General features: G+C 47.6%; 1 protein-coding gene across 1 annotated transcript; it reads left to right on the top strand.

Annotated features, from left to right (window-relative positions):
- Nucleotides 1-5,109: 5,109 nt before the first annotated feature.
- hdgfl3 (HDGF like 3) lies at nt 5,110-22,391 on the top strand. The gene is made up of 6 exons (XM_067419227.1): nt 5,110-5,415; nt 6,015-6,091; nt 6,287-6,425; nt 12,714-12,848; nt 18,326-18,466; nt 22,217-22,391. Exons 1-6 carry the CDS (start codon nt 5,332-5,334, stop codon nt 22,235-22,237), a joined length of 597 nt encoding a protein of 198 aa, XP_067275328.1. The 5' UTR covers nt 5,110-5,331; the 3' UTR covers nt 22,238-22,391.
- The last annotated feature ends 703 nt before the right edge of the window (nt 22,392-23,094 follow it).

The raw sequence follows: 23,094 nt of genomic DNA, 5'->3' as shown, positions 1-23,094 counted from the left end.
GCAGCTCTAAAACACACTTTTTCAAAACACTACACACAATTCTCTGCATTTGGCACAAAAAACACACCGTCATTCTAACACACACACACACACACACACACACACACACACACACGTGTCCAAACTCCTGTCACACAGTTTTACAATCAGCAAACAGAGTCTTCTTCAGGACAAGGACCCTTTGGGTCGAAACGTTGTCCTTTTTAATTTATTTTTGGGAGCAGCTAATAGCAATGTGCAGATGTTTTGTTTACTTTGTTGTATGTTGTTTCAGCTACAACATCACGGAAATAAAAACTGTTTGTAGAATAGAATCGTTGTGAATCGCCATCGCGGTTGGTTAGTACCACACAAAAAAACCTCTACCATGGAAAAGATCATTTTTCCCACATCACGTTTGGTTAGGTCACAATGAAGGGTAGGGCTGTTTCAGTATTTTCATTATTTTTATTATTGTTGTTAAATATGTTGATAAGTGCTTATGTACTGGATTTTTGCCAAATTTTGTTTAGATACAGGTTAATTTTATTATTTGGGAATGTTGTTGTTGTATGGCCAGAAGGACTGCCACCTACTCTAGGTTTAAACGCCGCCACTGTGTGAAATATCCAAGAACCACCAGGCCAGTGTTATATATTTTGTTCAGTTGAGTTCTTACACTATCCTAAATGTGTCCAACTATTTGTAATTTGTGAGAAAATTGCTATTTTAACTCACGAACCGGGACGTATGAGGGCGTGGCCTGTCGATGACATCATACCCGCGTTCGGTTTCCGGTGTTATTCTGCAGATTAGCGCTTTATTCTCTGCAGTGTGAACAACAGTCACGTCATCCAGCGAGCGGATGCACAGACTAACGGCATACAATAGTTTTAAACACACTTAAATGTGTCTAATAATATGTTAACCAGAGCTGCGTTACCGCATCTCCAGTCCGGAGAAGCGGAAGTGGCGCGGGTGGCTGTCATAATAAAAGTCCCGCTACGCGCGTCCCTCCCACCGGTCCTTCCTAAACGCCACTCACTTCACTACAGTAACATTAATAATCACATCCATCAACATTAATAATCACATCCATCAACATTAATAATCACATCCAGTAACATTAATCACATCCAGTAACATTAATAATCACATCCATCAACATTTATAATCACATCCAGTAACATTAACATCCATGAGCATGAGTTCTGCCGAGTCCTATCCTGACTCTTTCCCACATATGTCCCACAATCTTGACGTCATCAAACTACGCCTTTTGTTTTGAACAGGCGCCCTCTAGTGGACGGAGAGCCTACATAGTGCAGCTTTAAGTATAATCTAATTGGCTTACACTTAAAGGAAGCGTATGTAATATTGTGGCCAAAACTGGTATGACAATATCCTGGCCGGACTGCTGTTGGCAGAGATAGAAGTGTTAGAAATTAACACGATTTCTTAAAGTCTAGTAACATATCAGGGGCATTTTATGATTCATTGAAATATATTTCTTACATACAATTCCTTTAAATTATATTAAAAGTGACTAAAAAAATCGAGTTCAAATTGCTTAAATTATTTTTATGAGTTAATGTAAAAACATATGTCACCATGAGTCATATAATCAAAAACAATAAAATCGCCCTTCATTTTTCTATCAAGTATGTCAGTATCAGCATTAAAAGAATATTATATATATATATATATGAAGAACAGTTAAATCGTAAACATTGAGAACGGTTAGCATGACATTAGCGTGAGATGAGGGAACGTTTGGTCAAATACACGACACAAGTATTAACTGATTGATTTTTGCTTTAGCATTTTCAAACCCAACTCCACAAACACGTGAATCTCAATCATAACTCTATTATAAGACTGTGGACAGAGACTGCCGATCATACTTAACGATCATAAGCGTATGATATCTATCTAAAGAGATTAAACAACTGATAATGGCACTTCTGATCATCCATCACCTTCATACAGTACAGAGCGTTTCAAGCAGCGAGTTCCTCTGATCATCAGATATTAATGTTCATTTCATCTGTCAGAGCTGGACGAATGCTCAACTTCATTACTTCAGTAAAAGAAGAAGTTACGACTGGTCAAATATTACTCCATTACAAGTGAAAGTTGTAAAAACAGATTTTTACTGGAGTAAAAGTACGGAAGTATTTGATTTTAAAAGTACTTTAGTATCAAAAGTAAATGTCCTTCTTTATGTCGCCGCATTATTGTATTATAGTTGTATAAATGCACATTATGCCATCATGGTTTAAGCCAGTCAGTGACGCTCCATCTGACACACTAGCAGACGACTAACTTAAACTCATTTAAATACTTGTAGAAAAGTTACAAAGCTGCTGTCACTTTAAGGCCGAATGCACGGATCCAATACACTGATACACATCTGATATTCTCACACTGTTCACCTTCACTGAAGACAGAATCAACTTTGTTTATGTCAATCCTCCACTAAATGAGCATTTGGACATCCGTCTTCTTCCATTTTGCTCTAAACTATAAATCAGTGTTTAATAAATGCTGTGAAATCATTGAACTTCACGAGACTCTACAAGAGTGATTCCTGAAAGGCTTTCTGCAAAAACCCAAACACCTTTTAAAGAAGAAAAAAATCATCACTGACTTTCAAAGCGGCGACAGAAACGACTTTCCACTTCGAGGACCTTGATAGAAATGTAGTGGAGTAAAGAGGACGATATTTGTCTTTCAGATGGAGTGAAGTTAAAGTCAGAAGATTACAGAAAAAATAATACTCCAGTAAAGCACAGAGACTCAAAAAGCTTAGGCGTAATTTGCGGGTGGGACGGGTGGGACGGGTGGGACGGGTGGGACATGTCCCCAACACTTTTTGAAACACCTTGCTTCATGGATGAAACTAACTAATACAAACACAACGTCTCTGGTTAATTTGAAGAGCATCATTTCATTCGTTGGTTAAATAAGAGGCGATCAGGCGCTCGTTGCTGCTGTCATCAGTGGTGCAGATTTCTCTCGTGGCTCGTGTAGTCCTCACAATGACGAGCGCTTTAATCTAACGCTTAACGCCGTAGCAAAGACTTTCTCTTTGTTCCGGTGAAATCACGAAACAAAACTCACAAAAACTGTCCCTGCTCTTGAGGTACAATCACTGTTGATATTCGGTTTTGATGAGAGAAAAAATACGAGGGCAGATTAGAAACGAGAACTTCTGACAAGTTTACCAGACTAGACCAGGGATTAAAAGTGTGCAAATCTATGCCTTTATTCACGTGACAAATCTTGGCACTATATTATGTTTAGATTAAACAAGCTCTATATCAATAAATTAACTATTTAATTGATTTCTGGACATCTTAATACAAATTTTTCTGCAGTTGTTATTGTGCATATTTTACATCTGAAATAGCGTTGTATTAGCAGTGCTACCCCACCCCGCCGTTAAGTGCGTATCATATGCACACGAAAGACTGCGTCCCTTTGCATGCCAAAGCTCATTATGACGTATTCCACGAGATTTCACACTCGTGAGACTGTCCCACCCACTTTTTAAAACAAAGTTACGCCACTGTCAAAAAGTGTACTTAAGTACAGTGCTCAAGTAAATGTGCTTAGCTACTGTCCACCTTTATCATCTGTAAAGCAGTTCTGCAAATCAAGATATGATCAGTTCAGGCAGATCAATAATGTTATTGATTATTGAGTGTTAAGACAGAGGCGACCCAAACCCTGAGTAGAAACCAGGCTCTGACGCCCAGTTCTCCTCTGGCACACACACACACACACACACACACACACACACACACACACACACACACACACACACACACACACACACACACACACACACACACACACACACACATTTCTCAGACGGAAGATCTCCCGAGTGTGTCCAGTCCTCAACACTAACGAGTCGAGTCAGACTAAGCTCTTAAAATATACTTTGTATAACAAATCTGTTTATTAACGGTCTCCCTATTAATGCCACTCAGCGGCCAACAGTGGCTTACAGTACTGTCAGTTTAGTGCTGGTGCTTCACTTTCAGCTAAATCAATCAATCAATCAATCAATCAATCAATCAATCAATCAATCATCTTTATTTCTATCGCTCTTCTCCAGCGCCGATTGTGTCAGAGCAGCTTCAGTGTTAAACAGGACAATACTGCAGCAGAATTAGATTTGGCTGTACAGTCGTTCTGGAGTAAACAGTGATGTTATCAGCTTATTTTAATTTATCAGAGAGAGACAATGCTGGCAGATCAGGATTAGAGTTTATAGAATTAAATAAGACCTCATTCATTAATGTTATTTGTATATTTAGTTGAATAACTCTGGTCATAATGTTAGTGTCCCCAACTGAGCAAGCCAAGCCAAAGGCGACCAAAGGAACCGAAACTCCATCAGGGCATGATGGAGAAAAATAAACCTTAGAGAAACCAGACTCAGTTCTCCTCTGGCCTATTAACACACAGTGGAGGATTATTATTCTGGACACCGCACAGCTCAGAGCTCAGATTAGAGCCGAATATTGAAGAGTTCTGGGTATCACGCAAGAGACGGGTTTATTGAGGATGACGAAAACGATAACATCTAATGTCCGAAAACATTGTGTTATAATAAAGTCGACTCGTTTCCATCAGTTTCTCATCATGAACTGGGATGTGTGCAAAGGATTGTGGGATATTTAAGGCCACGGAGGATACATCCGACGCGTCCTTCACAACGCTTCAGACTGAGACCTTCAGCGAGACCTGTGTATCCCAGGTCAGAGGTCAGATCGGGGTCGGGTCACCCCTGCGGTCCTGAGAACACACTCCTCCCATCAGATGTTATTATGGTCTGTGTGTGTGTGTGTATCTTCTTACACGTTTCACCACATATGCTCTCTTCATGTGGCAGATTCATTAAAACTCCACACTTTTTTATTTGTTTTTACACTGAGATGTAATTGTCAGGTTTGTTGTTGGCATAAATATTGTTATTAGAAGGACATTCTGTAAAGGAAAAGCTGTTCTGGCTCTAAAAGTTCTTCTGTCCCCTTTAAAAAATAAACTTGTGCTGGATTGAAACACGTGTTGTGTTTGTCTGAATATAATAAAATGAGTTAATAATTCAAACAGAATAAAATCCCACATAAGAAGGAAATATATATAAATATATATACATTCCCCTGAACAGTTCGCGAGGAGGAAGAAGACGAGGAGTTTCTCCGGCCCGTTCTCCGCTTTCATTATTTATTTCCTTATTAACTGCGATCAAAACATTGATGGTCGATCAGCCGCCGCTGAGCTCGAGACCCGCGGAATATCGTGCAGTTCTTCTCTTCGGTGTGTGTGTGTGTCGCGATGGCTCGCCCACGGCCCCGGGAATATAAAGCTGGAGATCTGGTTTTCGCCAAGATGAAGGGATACCCGCACTGGCCGGCGAGGGTGAGTACGAGCGGGGCCGAGCAGAGAGGCGCGGAGGCCGGTTACCGGAGCTCAGACAGGCCGGTTACCGGAGCTCGAGCGGCCGCGGCTCTCTCACACACCCGCGGAGCTCGACAGGACCGTAATGCGTCATTTAAAGCCTCCGACACGCGGATCGTCAGTGTGAACGAGTGTAGTGTGAAATGATCCGCTCGTTATTTCAGGCGTTGATGAGTGTTTTTATCACGGGATGTCGGGACGGGTTCGGGTTATTCGGCGCGGTTTGTGCAGCTGTTATTGAGGAAGCAGATGTTCCTCATCTGGGCCCGACCGACACCGTTTCATTTAGAAGCACCGGATGACGTCCCGTTAACATGATCAGGCCCAGAATAGCGTCCTGATTCCCGCGTCACTTCTAACCCAGCCCACCCTGCTCTCGGTTCTCGGTTAACTGGCCTTTTAGTTCTGGACACTGAGAGCTAAACTGGGTCCGTACACGTGACGTCACACACGGCTGGATGGATAAATCTCACACATTCAAAATAATGTTCCCAAACAATGTGTGAGTTTAGAGCTGACGTGTGTGTGTGTGTGTGTGTGTGTGTGTGTGTTTGCTCCAGATCGATGAGCTGCCAGAGGGAGCCGTGAAGCCACCAGCCAACAAATACCCCATCTTCTTCTTTGGTACCCATGAGACGTAAGTGTGTGTGTGTGTGTGTGTGTGTGTGAGAGAGAGAGAGAGAGAGAGAGAGAGAGAGAGAGAGAGAGAGAGAGAGAGAGAGAGAGAGAGTTAGTGTGTGATAGTGCGAATGTTTGTAATAGACGGCTGTATAAACTACCAAATAATCTAACTGTGTGTGTGTGTCTGTGTTTGTGTCCTGCCTTCCCATAGTGCTTTCCTGGGCCCTAAAGATCTGCTGCCCTACAAGGAATATAAAGACAAGTTTGGCAAGTCAAACAAGAGAAAAGGATTTAATGAAGGCCTGTGGGAGATTGAAAACAACCCTGGGGTCAAATTCACAGGTTACCAGGTAATCTAAGAGCTGAAGTGTGTGTGAGGGTCACGTGATCTGAAGTGTGTGTGAGGGTCACGTGATCTGAAGTGTGTGCGTCAGGGTCACGTGATCTGAAGTGTGTGTCAGGGTCACGTGATGTGAAGTGTGTGTAGGTGTGTTCGACATCGGCTGCGGCTGGATGCATGCGATCGGCGAGAGTAGCCGAGTGCCGGCGGGGAGGAGCTGCAGACGGAGACGTGAAGTCGGACACTTTCTGCTTCCCGTGGTGACGCTTGCACTGCGTTTGCAAACTTTATCACAGCTGAAGTTAAATAAATGCAGCATTTCTCAAATTCACAGATGTTTCAAATGATATTTTTATCCAATACTTTATGTACTGTTTAATAAAGCGTCTATTTGGACAAGATTAAAGTTCAACATATAAGTGTTGTCAACGGTTTTTATCAGTTTTAGTTTGATAAACATGACAATATAACGTCGCGACTACATGAAAAGAGGTTTTACTGTTATAAATAAATGATTTGTGAGCATTAGTGTAACATAAGGTTTTAGAATAAACATGAAACACACGTGATCGCTGTCATGCGGTGAATCGGCCAATCGTGGATCAGCTGTGTCGTCATCAGAGCTTGTCCATCCTCCTGCAGTCCCCCTTGAGAATCTGCAGCGGCTGCATCAGCCGCCTGCTCTCGAATCGCTCTCGCGGTGCTTTGTTGACAGACGTCACAGTCACGTGCCGTCGGCGCTGTCTCAAGTCGGACAACATTTCTAACCGGCATGCACTGCTTCAAGTCAGCCGCCGATCGGTCTGCGCATCGCTAGGTGAAGTCGAACAAGCCTTGTGTGTCAGGGTCACGTGATGTGAAGTGTGTGTGTCAGGGTCACGTGATATGAAGTGTGTGTGTCAGGGTCACGTGATGTGAAGTGTGTGTGTCAGGGTCACGTGATGTGAAGTGTGTGTGTGAGGGTCACGTGATGTGAAATGTGTTTGAGGGTCACGTGATCTGAAGTGTGTGTGAGGGTCACATGATCTGAAGTGTGTGTGAGGGTCACGTGATCTGAAGTGTGTTTGAGGGTCACGTGATCTGAAGAGTGTGTGAGGGTCACGTGATGTGAAGTGTGTGTGTCAGGGTCACGTGATGTGAAGTGTGTGTGTGAGGGTCACGTGATCTGAAGTGTGTTTGAGGGTCACGTGATCTGAAGTGTGTAGGCTTGTTCGACTTCCCCTAGCGATGCGCAGACCAATCGGCGGCTGACTTAAAGCAGTGCATGCCGGTTAGAAATGTTGTCCGACTTGAGACAGCGCCGACGGCACGTGACTGTGACGTATGTCAACAAAGCACCGCGAGAGCGATTCGAGAGCAGGCGGCTGATGCAGCCGCTGCAGATTCTCAAGGGTGGCTGCAGGAGGATGGACAAGCTCTGATGACGACACAGCTGATCCACGATTGGCCGATTCACCGCATGACAGCGATCACGTGCGTTTCGTGTTTATTCTAAAACCTTATGTTACACTAATGCTCACAAATCATTTATTTATAACAGTAAAACCTCTTTTCATGTAGTCGCGATGTTATATTGTCATGTTTATCAAACTAAAACTGATAAAAACCGTTGACAACCCTTCACTGATAGTGTAGGTTTATATGTTGAACATTAATCTTGTCCAAATAGACGCTTTATTAAGCAGTACATAAAGTATTGAATGAAAATATCATCTGAAACATCTGTGTATTTGAGAAATACTGCATTTATTTAACTTCAGCTGTGATAAAGTTTGCAAACACAGCTCAAGCGTCACCACGGGAAGCAGAAAGTGTCCGACTTCACGTCTCCGTCTGCAGCTCCTCCCCGCCGGCACTCGGCTACTCTCGCCGATCGCATGCATCCAGCCGCAGCCGATGTCGAACACACCTTTTGTGTGAGGGTCACGTGATCTGAAGTGTGTGTGTGAGGGTCACGTGATCTGAAGTGTGTGTGTGAGGGTCACGTGATCTGAAGTGTGTGTGTGAGGGTCACGTGATCTGAAGTGTGTGTGAGGGTCACGTGATCTGAAGTGTGTGTGAGGGTCACGTGATGTGAAGTGTGTGTGAGGGTCACGTGATGTGAAGTGTGTGTGAGGGTCACGTGATCTGAAGTGTGTGTCAGGGTCACGTGATCTGAAGTGTGTGTGAGGGTCACGTGATGTGAAGTGTGTGTGAGGGTCACGTGATCTGAAGTGTGTGTCAGGGTCACGTGATCTGAAGTGTGTGTCAGGGTCACGTGATCTGAAGTGTGTGTCAGGGTCACGTGATCTGAAGTGTGTGTGTCAGGGTCACGTGATCTGAAGTGTGTGTGTCAGGGTCACGTGATCTGAAGTGTGTGTGAGGGTCACGTGATCTGAAGTGTGTGTCAGGGTCACGTGATGTGAAGTGTGTGTGAGGGTCACGTGATGTGAAGTGTGTGTGAGGGTCACGTGATCTGAAGTGTGTGTCAGGGTCACGTGATCTGAAGTGTGTGTGAGGGTCACGTGATGTGAAGTGTGTGTGAGGGTCACGTGATCTGAAGTGTGTGTCAGGGTCACGTGATCTGAAGTGTGTGTCAGGGTCACGTGATCTGAAGTGTGTGTGTCAGGGTCACGTGATCTGAAGTGTGTGTGAGGGTCACGTGATGTGAAGTGTGTGTGAGGGTCACGTGATCTGAAGTGTGTGTGAGGGTCACGTGATCTGAAGTGTGTGTGTGAGGGTCACGTGATCTGAAGTGTGTGTGTGAGGGTCACGTGATGTGAAGTGTGTGTGAGGGTCACGTGATGTGAAGTGTGTGTGAGGGTCACGTGATCTGAAGTGTGTGTCAGGGTCACGTGATCTGAAGTGTGTGTGAGGGTCACGTGATGTGAAGTGTGTGTGAGGGTCACGTGATCTGAAGTGTGTGTCAGGGTCACGTGATCTGAAGTGTGTGTCAGGGTCACGTGATCTGAAGTGTGTGTCAGGGTCACGTGATCTGAAGTGTGTGTGTCAGGGTCACGTGATCTGAAGTGTGTGTGTCAGGGTCACGTGATCTGAAGTGTGTGTGAGGGTCACGTGATCTGAAGTGTGTGTCAGGGTCACGTGATGTGAAGTGTGTGTGAGGGTCACGTGATGTGAAGTGTGTGTGAGGGTCACGTGATCTGAAGTGTGTGTCAGGGTCACGTGATCTGAAGTGTGTGTGAGGGTCACGTGATGTGAAGTGTGTGTGAGGGTCACGTGATCTGAAGTGTGTGTCAGGGTCACGTGATCTGAAGTGTGTGTCAGGGTCACGTGATCTGAAGTGTGTGTGTCAGGGTCACGTGATCTGAAGTGTGTGTGAGGGTCACGTGATGTGAAGTGTGTGTGAGGGTCACGTGATCTGAAGTGTGTGTGAGGGTCACGTGATCTGAAGTGTGTGTGAGGGTCACGTGATCTGAAGTGTGTGTGTGAGGGTCACGTGATCTGAAGTGTGTGTCAGGGTCACGTGATGTGAAGTGTGTGTAGGTGTGTTCGACATCGGCTGCGGCTGGATGCATGCGATCGGCGAGAGTAGCCGAGTGCCGGCGGGGAGGAGCTGCAAACGGAGACGTGAAGTCGGACACTTTCTGCTTCCCGTGGTGACGCTTGAGCTGTGTTTGCAAACTTTATCACAGCTGAAGTTAAATAAATGCAGTATTTCTCAAATACACAGATGTTTCAAATGATATTTTCATTCAATACTTTATGTACTGTTTAATAAAGCGTCTATTTGGACAAGATTAAAGTTCAACATATAAACATACACTATCAGTGAAGTGGTGTCAACGGTTTTTATCAGTTTTAGTTTGATAAACATGATGGTATAACATCGCGACTACATGAAAAGAGGGTTTACTGTTATAAATAAATGATTTGTGAGCATTAGTGTAACATAAGGTTTTAGAATAAACACGAAACGCACGTGATCGCTGTCATGCGGTGAATCGGCCAATCGTGGATCAGCTGTGTCGTCATCAGAGCTTGTCCATCCTCCTGCAGTCCCCCTTGAGAATCTGCAGCGGCTGCATCAGCCGCCTGCTCTCGAATCGCTCTCGCGGTGCTTTGTTGACAGACGTCACAGTCACGTGCCGTCGGCGCTGTCTCAAGTCGGACAACATTTCTAACCGGCATGCATTGCTTCAAGTCAGCCGCCGATCGGTCTGCGCATCGCTAGGTGAAGTCGAACAAGCCTTGTGTGTGTGTGTGTGTGTCAGGGTCATGCGATCTGAAGTGTGTGTGAGGGTCACATGTCTGATCTGAAGTGTGTGTGAGGGTCATGTGATCTGAAGTGTGTGTGAGGGTCACGTGATCTGAAGAGTGTGTGAGGGTCACGTGATCTGAAGTGAGTGTGTGTGTGTGTGTAATGTGATCTGAAGTGTGTGTGAGGGTCATGTGATCTGAAAGTGTGTGTGAGGGTCATGCGATCTGAAGTGTGTGTGAGGGTCACATGTCTGATCTGAAGTGTGTGTGAGGGTCACGTGATCTGAAGTGAGTGTGTGTGTGTGTGTAATGTGATCTGAAGTGTGTGTGAGGGTCACGTGATCTGAAGTGTGTGTGAGGGTCACGTGATCTGAAGTGTGTGTGAGGGTCACGTGATCTGAAGTGTGTTTGAGGGTCACGTGATCTGAAGAGTGTGTGAGGGTCACGTGATCTGAAGTGAGTGTGTGTGTGTGTAATGTGATCTGAAGTGTGTGTGAGGGTCACGTGATCTGAAGTGTGTGTGAGGGTCACGTGATCTGAAGTGTGTGTGAGGGTCACGTGATCTGAAGTGTGTTTGAGGGTCACGTGATGTGAAGTGTGTGTGTGTCAGGGTCACGTGATGTGAAGTGTGTGTGTGTCAGGGTCACGTGATCTGAAGTGTGTGTCAGGGTCACGTGATCTGAAGTGTGTTTGAGGGTCACGTGATCTGAAGTGTGTTTGAGGGTCACGTGATCTGAAGTGTGTTTGAGGGTCACGTGATCTGAAGTGTGTTTGAGGGTCACGTGATCTGAAGTGTGTTTGAGGGTCACGTGATCTGAAGTGTGTGTGTGTCAGGGTCACGTGATCTGAAGTGTGTGTGTGTCAGGGTCACGTGATGTGAAGTGTGTGTGTGTCAGGGTCACGTGATCTGAAGTGTGTGTCAGGGTCACGTGATCTGAAGTGTGTTTGAGGGTCACGTGATCTGAAGTGTGTTTGAGGGTCACGTGATCTGAAGTGTGTTTGAGGGTCACGTGATATGAAGTGTGTGTGTGTCAGGGTCACGTGATCTGAAGTGTGTGTCAGGGTCACGTGATCTGAAGTGTGTGTGAGGGTCACATGATCTGAAGTGTGTGTCAGGGTCACGTGATCTGAAGTGTGTGTCAGGGTCACGTGATCTGAAGTGTGTGTGAGGGTCACATGATCTGAAGTGTGTGTCAGGGTCACGTGATGTGAAGTGTGTGTGTGAGGGTCACGTGATCTGAAGTGTGTGTGAGGGTCATGTGATCTGAAGTGTGTGTGTGAGGGTCATGTGATCTGAAGTGTGTGTGTGTGTGTGAGGGTCATGTGATCTGAAGTGTGTGTGTGAGGGTCATGTGATCTGAAGTGTGTGTGTGTGAGGGTCATGTGATCTGAAGTGTGTGTGAGGGTCACGTGATCTGAAGTGTGTGTGTGAGGGTCACATGATCTGAAGTGTGTGTCAGGGTCATGTGATCTGAAGTGTGTGTGTGTGAGGGTCATGTGATCTGAAGTGTGTGTGAGGGTCACGTGATCTGAAGTGTGTGTGTGAGGGTCATGTGATCTGAAGTGTGTGTGTGTGAGGGTCATGTGATCTGAAGTGTGTGTGTGTGAGGGTCATGTGATCTGAAGTGTGTGTGTGTGAGATCCAAACTGCTCCTCCCGCGATCTCTCTTGAAGCTAATACTGTAGTAATGTAAACTGTAATTCCTCCACTGGCCACTAGAGCGGCGTCAGAAGGAGCAGAATCTCATTGAGCTCGTGTTAAATTCTCAACTTTACAGCAGAAAAAAACATGCATATGTTTTAATATAACTCATTCGTTTACGTTATATAAAGCCTTAAAGTTCTGCATAATTAAGGGCGTGGTTACTTTGAGTGACAGGTGGATTAGCCATTTATCCGCCGTCTATAATCATTGCGTCACATAAGCTCCGCCCACATCCCGCCTTTTTGGCCATTTTCTGTTATCCGGGAGTGACTCGCGATGGCGACGCCCAGCTCGCCCCAGTTTAAGCTTCAGAGCGGCTCATCGGAATCCTATGGGTGACGTCACGGACACTGCGGCCATAGTTTATTACAGTCTATGGTTTGATCTGATCTTCAGGTGATGCAGCAGCAGAGCTCCTCAGAGACGGAGGGGGAAGGGGGGAACGCAGCCGACGGCAGCAGCGAGGAAGAGGAAGGCAAGATGAAGACTGATAAGACCGGATCCAAGCGGAAAAAAAGCGCATCCTCAAAGGTACGTTTCTATCTTATATGTTTTATTTGTTCTAATCCTCAAAGTGAGTGTTTCTGCGAGTGTAGTCATTTTTAGCCTTTTAATCCATGTGTGAACATCCACGTTAAATACATGACATGAATGGGATGATGTGTGCGCGTGTGTGTGTGTGTGTGTGTGTGTGTGTTGAACACATCGCATGCACTGACGTCACTTTCCCGCCGGAACACGCCTCAGCAGGGGCTGAGTGGCAGAAGAGCTGCTGTGTGACTGGAGTTAATAGAGGAAAACGCGAGGAAAACAAGCGGTTGTCAGATTAAACTGAAGGGTGGACTCGATATAGTGTTCCTTACAACTGACCAAAGATCCGGATATTGACATGAAGCCGGGAGTCGTTTTTCCTGTCTGATTTCGATACTTAAATTTGTAACCCTGTCAGTCATCACAATGTATAGAGTGAATCCTGCGTGTATATGGCTCAGTGTAATGAAGCTTGTAGTGGCTGCTTGTCAAGAAAACAAAAGTTTTAGTCAAATTCGGAATATATTATAGACCTATTAATACCAAAAAAATATTATATCGCATAAGACAGCGCGCAAAGAGTGCTCCCTGCTGTCACTCATTCAATAAACCCAATCTCTCAAAGCTCCGCTGTATTAATCAGTGAGGCTGGTATACAACGAATCTCTAATTTTCACAATGTCTTGGAGAGACGCGCGTGCTAACTGAACTCAGCACCTGGACAAACACTTGAGCGGTGAGTGCGTTCCAAATTAAACACCTGTGATTGGCCAACTGCGTTGTAGAAATCTACAAATATGTCTGTGATTGGCTATATTACTCACCGAAGTGAAAACATGTTGGAAATGTAATATTTTGACGAGCCCAAATACAGATAAACGCTGGATCGTTTGCTAGCTCCTTTTCGTTAATAATATGCTATTATTACAAATTCTTATGGAAAAATACAGATCCTAGACAAGCAGTTATGGCTAGCGTTTCCCTCTTAAAGCAGAAGCAGCAGCAGGTGGCAGTGGTTTGAGTGAGAACATTACACGCTATTATCAAGTCTGGAACAGCCATATACACGTATACATCTCTATGGCAACAGCGATATCCATGGGGTCCGTGGGCAAGCCTCCCCTACCCCCCCCGGCGCTGGGCCTGGTTTGGTGTGTTTTCTCACTGTAAACGAATGCTGCTGCTCAGGCTTTTCCTCACCCTCTCTGCCTCTCTGCCCCTCGGCCTCTCTGCCCCTCTCTGCCCCTCGGCCTCTCTCACCCTCTCTGCCCCTCGGCCTCTCTGCCCCTCGGCCTCTCACCCTCTCTGCCCCTCTGCCTCTCAACCTCTCTGCCTCTCACCCTCTCTGCCCCTGGGCCCCTCTGCCTCTCAACCTCTCGGCCTCCCTGCCCCTCGGCCTCTCTGCCCCTGGGCCCCTCGGCCTCTCTGCCTCTCTGCCCCTCTGCCCCTCGGCTTCTCTGCCTCTCGGCCCCTCTGGCCCTCTGCCCCTCGGCCTCTCGGCCCCTCTGCCCCTCGGCCCCTCGGCCTCTCGGCCCCTCTGCCCCTCGGCCTCTCGGCCCCTCTGCCCCTCGGCTTCTCTGCCTCTCGGCCCCTCTGGCCCTCTGCCTCTCGGCCCCTCTGCCTCTCGGCCCCTCTGCATCTCGGCCTCTCTGCCTCTCTGCCCCTCTGGCCCTCTGCCTCTCTGCCCCTCTGCATCTCGGCCTCTCTGCCTCTCGGCCCCTCTGGCCCTCTGCCTCTCGGCCTCTCTGCCCCTCTGGCCCTCTGCCTCTCGGCCCCTCTGCATCTCGGCCTCTCTGCCTCTCGGCCCCTCTGGCCCTCTGCCTCTCTGCCCCTCGGCCTCTCTGCCCCTGGGCCCCTCTGCCTCTCAACCTCTTGGCCTCTCTGCCCCTCGGCCCCTCTGCCTCTTGGCCTCTCTGCCTCTCGGCCTCTCGGCCCCTCTGTCTCTCGGCCCCTCTGTCTCTCGGCCTCTCTGCCCCTGGGCCCCTCTGCCTCTCAACCTCTTGGCCTCTCTGCCCCTCGGCCTCTCTGCCCCTCTGTCTCTCGGCCCCTCTGCCCCTCTGCCTCTCAACCTCTCTGGCCCTCTGCCCCTCGGCCTCTCTGCCCCTCTGCCCCTCTGCCTCTCGGCCTCTCTGCCCCTCTGCCTCTCGGCCTCTCGGCCCCTCTGCCACTCTGACTTTCGGCCCCTCTGCCTTTCGGCCCCTCTGCCACTCTGCCTTTCGGCCCCTCTGCCTTTCGGCCCCTCTGCCACTCTGCCTTTCGGCCCCTCTGCCACTCTGCCTTTCGGCCCCTCTGCCACTCTGCCTTTCGGCCCCTCTGCCTTTCGGCCCCTCTGCCTTTCGGCCCCTCTGCCTTTCGGCCCCTCTGCCTTTCGGCCCCTCTGCCTTTCGGCCCCTCTGCCTTTCGGCCCCTCTGCCTTTCGGCCCCTCTGCCTTTCGGCCCCTCTGCCACTCTGTCTTTCTGCCACTCGGCCTTTCTGCCACTCGGTCTTTCGGCCCCTCTGCCACTCGGCCTCTCTGCCCCTCTGCCTCTCGGCCCCTCTGCATCTCGGCCCCTCTGCCTCTCTGCCCCTCGGCCTCTCTGCCCCTGGGCCCCTCTGCCTCTCAACCTCTTGGCCTCTCTGCCCCTCGGCCCCTCTGCCTCTTGGCCTCTCTGCCTCTCGGCCTCTCGGCCCCTCTGTCTCTCGGCCCCTCTGTCTCTCGGCCTCTCTGCCCCTGGGCCCCTCTGCCTCTCAACCTCTCGGCCTCTCTGCCCCTCTGTCTCTCGGCCCCTCTGCCCCTCTGCCTCTCAACCTCTCTGGCCCTCTGCCCCTCGGCCTCTCTGCCTCTCTGCCCCTCTGCCCCTCTGCCTCTCGGCCTCTCTGCCCCTCTGCCCCTCTGCCTCTCTGCCCCTCTGCCTCTCGGCCCCTCTGCCACTCTGCCTTTCGGCCCCTCTGCCTTTCGGCCCCTCTGCCACTCTGCCTTTCTGCCACTCTGCCTTTCTGCCACTCTGCCTTTCTGCCACTCTGCCTTTCTGCCACTCGGCCCCTCTGCCACTCGGCCCCTTTTCTCTTTCTGCCCCTCGGTAAGGCATACTCGCAGTTGCTCTATTGGTACGGCCCAATTTGCCTATTTTACGCCGTTTGTAGTATAAATAGTGTGAGTAGTTTGTTCACACTGAAATTTCCATAAAGAGAAAGTGCAGCTCAAACAGCCGAATAAATGAAGTGCGGAATGTAGATGACAAAATAAACCTCATAAAACACACAGTGTGTCCGAGCTCAGACTGCTGCAGGTGGATCTCCTGACAGGTGTGATAAAGAGTTCATCGCTGAAGAATATTACACACTTTAGAAACTAAAAGCTTACAGCCTCTCGCTGAGCCCTCGCTTAGCAACAGCTGTTGCCTAGCAACAGAGTCCTGCACGTTCATATATGTAGTGAAGGTTTGTGTAGAGTAACAGTGAGAGAAACACCAGACAGGCAGCCGATGAGAGAGGGCTCCAGTTTCAGTCTAAATCTAATGAGAGAGGGCTCCAGTTTCAGTCTAAATCTAATGAGAGAGGGCTCCAGTTTCAGTCTAAATCTAATGAGTGAGGGCTCCAGTCTAAATCTAATGAGTGAGGGCTCCAGTCTAAATCTAATGAGTGAGGGCTCCAGTCTAAATCTAATGAGAGAGGGCTCCAGTTTCAGTCTAAATCTAATGAGAGAGGGCTCCAGTTTCAGTCTAAATCTAATGAGAGAGGGCTCCAGTTTCAGTCTAAATCTAATGAGTGAGGGCTCCAGTTTCAGTCTAAATCTAATGAGTAAGGGCTCCAGTTTCAGTCTAAATCTAATGAGAGAGGGCTCCAGTTTCAGTCTAAATCTAATGAGAGAGGGCTCCAGTTTCAGTCTAAATCTAATGAGAGAGGGCTCCAGTTTCAGTCTAAATCTAATGAGAGAGGGCTCCAGTTTCAGTCTAAATCTAATGAGAGAGGGCTCCAGTTTCAGTCTAAATCTAATGAGTGAGGGCTCCAGTTTCAGTCTGAATCTAATGAGAGAGGGCTCCAGTTTCAGTCTAAATCTAATGAGAGAGGGCTCCAGTTTCAGTCTGAATCTAATGAGAGAGAGCTCCAGTTTCAGTCTAAATCTAATGAGAGAGGGCTCCAGTCTAAATCTAATGAGAGAGGGCTCCAGTTTCAGTCTAAATCTAATGAGAGAGGGCTCCAGTTTCAGTCTGAATCTAATGAGAGAGGGCTCCAGTTTCAGTCTAAATCTAATGAGAGAGGGCTCCAGTTTCAGTCTAAATCTAATGAGTGAGGGCTCCAGTCTAAATCTAATGAGTGAGGGCTCCAGTTTCAGTCTAAATCTAATGAGTGAGGGCTCCAGTCTAAATCTAATGAGTGAGAGCTCCAGTTTCAGTCTAAATCTAATGAGTGAGAGCTCCAGTCTAAATCTAATGAGTGAGGGCTCCAGTCTAAATCTAATGAGAGAGGGCTCCAGTTTCAGTCTAAATCTAATGAGAGAGGGCTCCAGTTTCAGTCTAAATCTAATGAGTGAGAGCTCCAGTCTAAATCTAATGAGTGAGGGCTCCAGTTTTAGTCTAAATCTAATGAGAGAGGGCTCCAGTTTCAGTCTAAATCTAATGAGTGAGGGCTCCAGTTTCAGTCTAAATCTAATGAGTAAGGGCTCCAGTTTCAGTCTAAATCTAATGAGTGAGGGCTCCAGTTTCAGTCTAAATCTAATGAGTGAGGGCTCCAGTTTCAGTCTAAATCTAATGAGAGAGGGCTCCAGTTTCAGTCTAAATCTAATGAGTGAGGGCTCCAGTTTCAGTCTAAATCTAATGAGAGAGAGCTCCAGTTTCAGTCTAAATCTAATGAGAGAGGGCTCCAGTTTCAGTCTAAATCTAATGAGTGAGGGCTCCAGTCTAAATCTAATGAGTGAGGGCTCCAGTCTAAATCTAATGAGTGAGAGCTCCAGTTTCAGTCTAAATCTAATGAGAGAGGGCTCCAGTTTCAGTCTAAATCTAATGAGTGAGGGCTCCAGTCTGAATCTAATGAGAGAGGGCTCCAGTTTCAGTCTAAATCTAATGAGAGAGGGCTCCAGTCTAAATCTAATGAGAGAGGGCTCCAGTTTCAGTCTAAATCTAATGAGAGAGGGCTCCAGTTTCAGTCTAAATCTAATGAGAGAGGGCTCCAGTTTCAGTCTAAATCTAATGAGTGAGGGCTCCAGTCTGAATCTAATGAGAGAGGGCTCCAGTTTCAGTCTAAATCTAATGAGAGAGGGCTCCAGTCTAAATCTAATGAGAGAGGGCTCCAGTTTCAGTCTAAATCTAATGAGTGAGGGCTCCAGTTCCAGTCTAAATCTAATGAGAGAGGGCTCCAGTTTCAGTCTAAATCTAATGAGAGAGGGCTCCAGTTTCAGTCTAAATCTAATGAGTGAGGGCTCCAGTTTCAGTCTAAATCTAATGAGAGGGCTCCAGTTTTAGTCTAAATCTAATGAGAGAGTCTAAATATCTCCTAGATATCATCCAAGCTGTCCAGGAAGGGATCGGGGGACGACGATCTGGAGAAGGATGGGAAAGATGAGCAGAAGAGTGGGTCAGAGGCTGGTGACCATGACAACAACATCCAGAACTCTTCAGACAAGATCTGCAGTCAAGGGGTAAGAGATGTGAAGATCTGGGCCTCACAGTTATTAACAACTACTGCAGTACTTACTTTACAGGAATTAGGTAATTATTTCAACTAATTGCTGAATAGACGTCTGCACCACCTGAACACAAGGTCACCTACTCTAACCCGAAGTGTCTTCAGGTGTGTCAGTGTCTTCAGGTGTGTCAGTGTCCACAGGTGTGTCAGTGTCTTCAGGTGTGTCAGTGCCCACAGGTGTGTCAGTGTCCACAGGTGTGTCAGTGTCTTCAGGTGTGTCAGTGTCCACAGGTGTGTCAGTGTCCACAGGTGTGTCAGTGTCTTCAGGTGTGTCAGTGTCTTCAGGTGTGTCAGTGTCCACAGGTGTGTCAGTGTCTTCAGGTGTGTCAGTGTCCACAGGTGTGTCAGTGTCTTTAGGTGTGTCAGTGTCTTCAGGTGTGTCAGTGTCTACAGGGGTGTCAGTGTCCTCAGGTGTGTCAGTGTCTACAGGTGTGTAAGTGTCCACAGGTGTGTCAGTGTCCTCAGGTGTGTCTACAGGTGTGTCAGTGTCCACAGGTGTGTCAGTGTCTACAGGTGTGTCTACAGGGGTGTCAGTGTCCTCAGGTGTGTCAGTGTCCTCAGGTGTGTCTACAGGTGTGTCAGTGTCCACAGGTGTGTCAGTGTCTACAGGTGTGTCTACAAGGGTGTCAGTGTCCTCAGGTGTGTCAGTGTCTACAGGTGTGTCAGTGTCCACAGGTGTGTCAGTGTCCTCAGGTGTGTCTACAGGTGTGTCAGTGTCCACAGGTGTGTCAGTGTCCTCAGGTGTGTCTTCAGGTGCGTCAGTGTCCACAGGTGTGTCAGTGTCTTCAGGTGTGTCAGTGTCCACAGGTGTGTCAGTGTCTTCAGGTGTGTCAGTGTCCACAGGTGTGTCAGTGTCTTCAGGTGTGTCAGTGTCTTCAGGTGTGTCAGTGTCCACAGGTGTGTCAGTGTCTTCAGGTGTGTCAGTGTCCACAGGTGTGTCAGTGTCTTTAGGTGTGTCCGTGTCTTCAGGTGTGTCAGTGTCTACAGGGGTGTCAGTGTCCTCAGGTGTGTCAGTGTCTACAGGTGTGTCAGTGTCCACAGGTGTGTCAGTGTCCTCAGGTGTGTCTACAGGTGTGTCAGTGTCCACAGGTGTGTCAGTGTCTACAGGTGTGTCTACAGGGGTGTCAGTGTCCTCAGGTGTGTCAGTGTCCTCAGGTGTGTCTACAGGTGTGTCAGTGTCCACAGGTGTGTCAGTGTCTACAGGTGTGTCTACAGGGGTGTCAGTGTCCTCAGGTGTGTCAGTGTCTACAGGTGTGTCAGTGTCCACAGGTGTGTCAGTGTCCTCAGGTGTGTCTACAGGTGTGTCAGTGTCCACAGGTGTGTCAGTGTCCTCAGGTGTGTCTTCAGGTGCGTCAGTGTCCACAGGTGTGTCAGTGTCCTCAGGTGTGTCTTCAGGTGCGTCAGTGTCCACAGGTGTGTCAGTGTCCTCAGGTGTGTCAGTGTCTACAGGTGTGTCAGTGTCGCCTTTGGCTTGGCTTGCTCAGTTGGGGACACTAAAAATATGATTAAAGTTACTCAACTTATTATACAAATAAAATGTATGTATTAGGTCTTATTTAATTCTATAAACTTAAATACTGATCTGCCAACATTGTTGCTATATGATAAATTAAACTAAGCTGATAACATCACTGTTTTCTCCAGTACGACTGTACAGCCAAATCTAATTTTGTCGCAATATTATCCTGTTTGACACTGTGAAGCTGCTTTGACACAATCGTGATTGTAAAAGCGCTATATAAATAAAGTTGATTGATTGATTGATTGAGTGTCCTCGGGTGTGTCAGTGTCCACAGGTGTGTCAGTGTCTTCAGGTGTGTCAGTGTCCTCAGGTGTGTCAGTGTCCTCAGGTGTGTCCTCAGGTGTGTCAGTGTCCTCAGGTGTGTCGGTGTCTTCAGGTGTGTCAGTGTCCTCAGGTGTGTCAGTGTCTACAGGTGTGTCAGTGTCCACGGGTGTGTCAGTGTCCACGGGTGTGTCAGTGTCCTCGGGTGTGTCAGTGTCCTCGGGTGTGTCAGTGTCCTCGGGTGTGTCAGTGTCTACAGGTGTGTCAGTGTCTACAGGGGTGTCAGTGTCCTCAGGTGTGTCAGTGTCTACAGGTGTGTCAGTGTCCTCAGGTGTGTCTACAGGTGTGTCAGTGTCCACAGGTGTGTCAGTGTCCTCAGGTGTGTCTTCAGGTGCGTCAGTGTCTTCAGGTGTGTCAGTGTCCACAGGTGTGTCAGTGTCCTCAGGTGTGTCAGTGTCTACAGGTATGTCAGTGTCTTCAGGTGTGTCAGTATCTACAGGTGTGTCAGTGTCCTCAGGTGTGTCAGTGTCTACAGGGGTGTCAGTGTCATCAGGCGTGTCAGTGTCTACAGGTGTGTCAGTGTCCACAGGTGTGTCAGTGTCCTCAGGTGTGTCAGTGTCCACAGGTGTGTCAGTGTCCACAGGTGTGTCTACAGGTGTGTCAGTGTCCACAGGTGTGTCAGTGTCTTCAGGTGTGTCTACAGGTGTGTCAGTGTCCTCAGGTGTGTCTGTGTCCACGGGTGTGTCATTGTCCTCAGGCGTGTCAGTGTCCACAGGTGTGTCAGTGTCCACAGGTGTGTCTACAGGTGTGTCAGTGTCCACAGGTGTGTCAGTGTCCTCAGGTGTGTCTACAGGTGTGTCAGTGTCCACAGGTGTGTCAGTGTCCTCAGGTGTGTCTACAGGTGTGTCAGTGTCCACAGGTGTGTCAGTGTCCTCAGGTGTGTCAGTGTCCTCAGGTGTGTCAGTGTCCTCAGGTGTGTCTACAGGTGTGTCAGTGTCCTCAGGTGTGTCAGTGTCCTCAGGTGTGTCTACAGGTGTGTCAGTGTCTTCAGGTGTGTCAGTGTCTACAGGTGTGTCCACAGGTGTGTCAGTGCCCACAGGTGTGTCAGTGTCCTCAGGTGTGTCTACAGGTGTGTCAGTGTCTTCAGGTGTGTCAGTGTCTACAGGTGTGTCCACAGGTGTGTCAGTGCCCACAGGTGTGTCAGTGTCTTCAGGTGTGTCAGTGTCTACAGGTGTGTCCACAGGTGTGTCAGTGTCTACAGGTGTGTCCACAGGTGTGTCAGTGTCTACAGGTGTGTCAGTGTCCTCAGGTGTGTCTACAGGTGTGTCCACAGGTGTGTCAGTGTCTACAGGTGTGTCAGTGTCCTCAGGTGTGTCTACAGGTGTGTCCACAGGTGTGTCAGTGTCTACAGGTGTGTCCACAGGTGTGTCACTGTGACGAGGCCTTTAGAATGAGTTAGAATGGCCATAATGTTCGAGATGAGGCAGAGTTCTCTGTTTAGGTTTAAGTCTTGTTGTCGTCCGCCTGAAAACAAACATTAAAGGTGTAGTTCATTTCTTTTTTCAACGTCTATTTGTCGACTTTAAATTATCAGTCAAATTTGATAACTGATTAAATTGTGCTTAATTATTCGCCACATTGTGTATTTACCTATATTACAAATTTGAATCAGTTGACAGCTCTAATATATGTACATTATTTTCTTCAGTTATAAATCTATAAAACGCTCACGTTTGCTCTAGTGCTCCTGTCTGATGTCGGAACGGATCTGGGAACGCTTGATGAGCTCATGAAGGGAGCGTGTCATTCCTGAGGGATATTCCATAGTTTTACAATCCCAGACTCATGTGTGGGTGTGTGTGTGTGTGTGTGTGTGCACGCATTTGTTTGTCTAACTTCTGCTTTTCTCTCTTCCGGCAGAATCTCCGGGAGGATCGTTAGAGGCCATCGGACGACGGCTCGTTATACTGATGTGTCATATTGTAAATGCATCTTATTACACTGATCGCTCGCAAACTCCCACACGTTATTATCTGGGTCCGTCACACACACACACACACACACACACACACACACACACACACACACACACACACACAGTAAAGCAAACGCACCGTCCAGGATTCACACACTCACACCATTCCTTTCTGCTGATTTGATTTTAGAGGGTTAGCTTTAGCTCCTCCATTCCTCCATGTTGTGCTAGACATGTCTTACTTTCACTGAACACACACACACACACACACGTTTGTCTCAGCCGTCCTTCACGCTTCTCATCTAAGCAAGAGGAAAGCGTAGAATATGAAGTATCGTGCACAAGCAGAGCTGTAACTCTATAATCTCTGTGAGTTTGATTGGGTGTAGATTGTAGGATCTCTGTGCTTTATTCCAGCTCATCAGTGAGTGAGTGAGTGAGTGTGTGTGTGTGTGTGTGTGTGTGGATTGTAGGATCTCTGTGCTTTATTCCAGCTCATCAGTGAGTGAGTGAGTGAGTGTGTGTGTGTGTGTGTGTGTGGATTGTAGGATCTCTGTGCTTTATTCCAGCTCATCAGTGAGTGAGTGAGTGTGTGTGTGTGTGTGTGTGTGTGTGTGGATTGTAGGATCTCTGTGCTTTATTCCAGCTCATCAGTGAGTGAGTGAGTGTGTGTGTGTGTGTGTGTGTGTGTGGATTGTAGGATCTCTGTGCTTTATTCCAGCTCATCAGTGAGTGAGTGAGTGAGTGAGTGAGTGTGTGTGTGTGTGTGTGTGTGTGTGTGTGTGTGTGTGTGGATTGTAGGATCTCTGTGCTTTATTCCAGC

Source organism: Pseudorasbora parva, chromosome 16, assembly GCF_024679245.1.
Source record: "Pseudorasbora parva isolate DD20220531a chromosome 16, ASM2467924v1, whole genome shotgun sequence".
Classification (NCBI taxonomy): Eukaryota; Metazoa; Chordata; class Actinopteri; order Cypriniformes; family Gobionidae; genus Pseudorasbora; species Pseudorasbora parva.
This window is presented reverse-complemented; position numbering and strand designations above follow the sequence as displayed.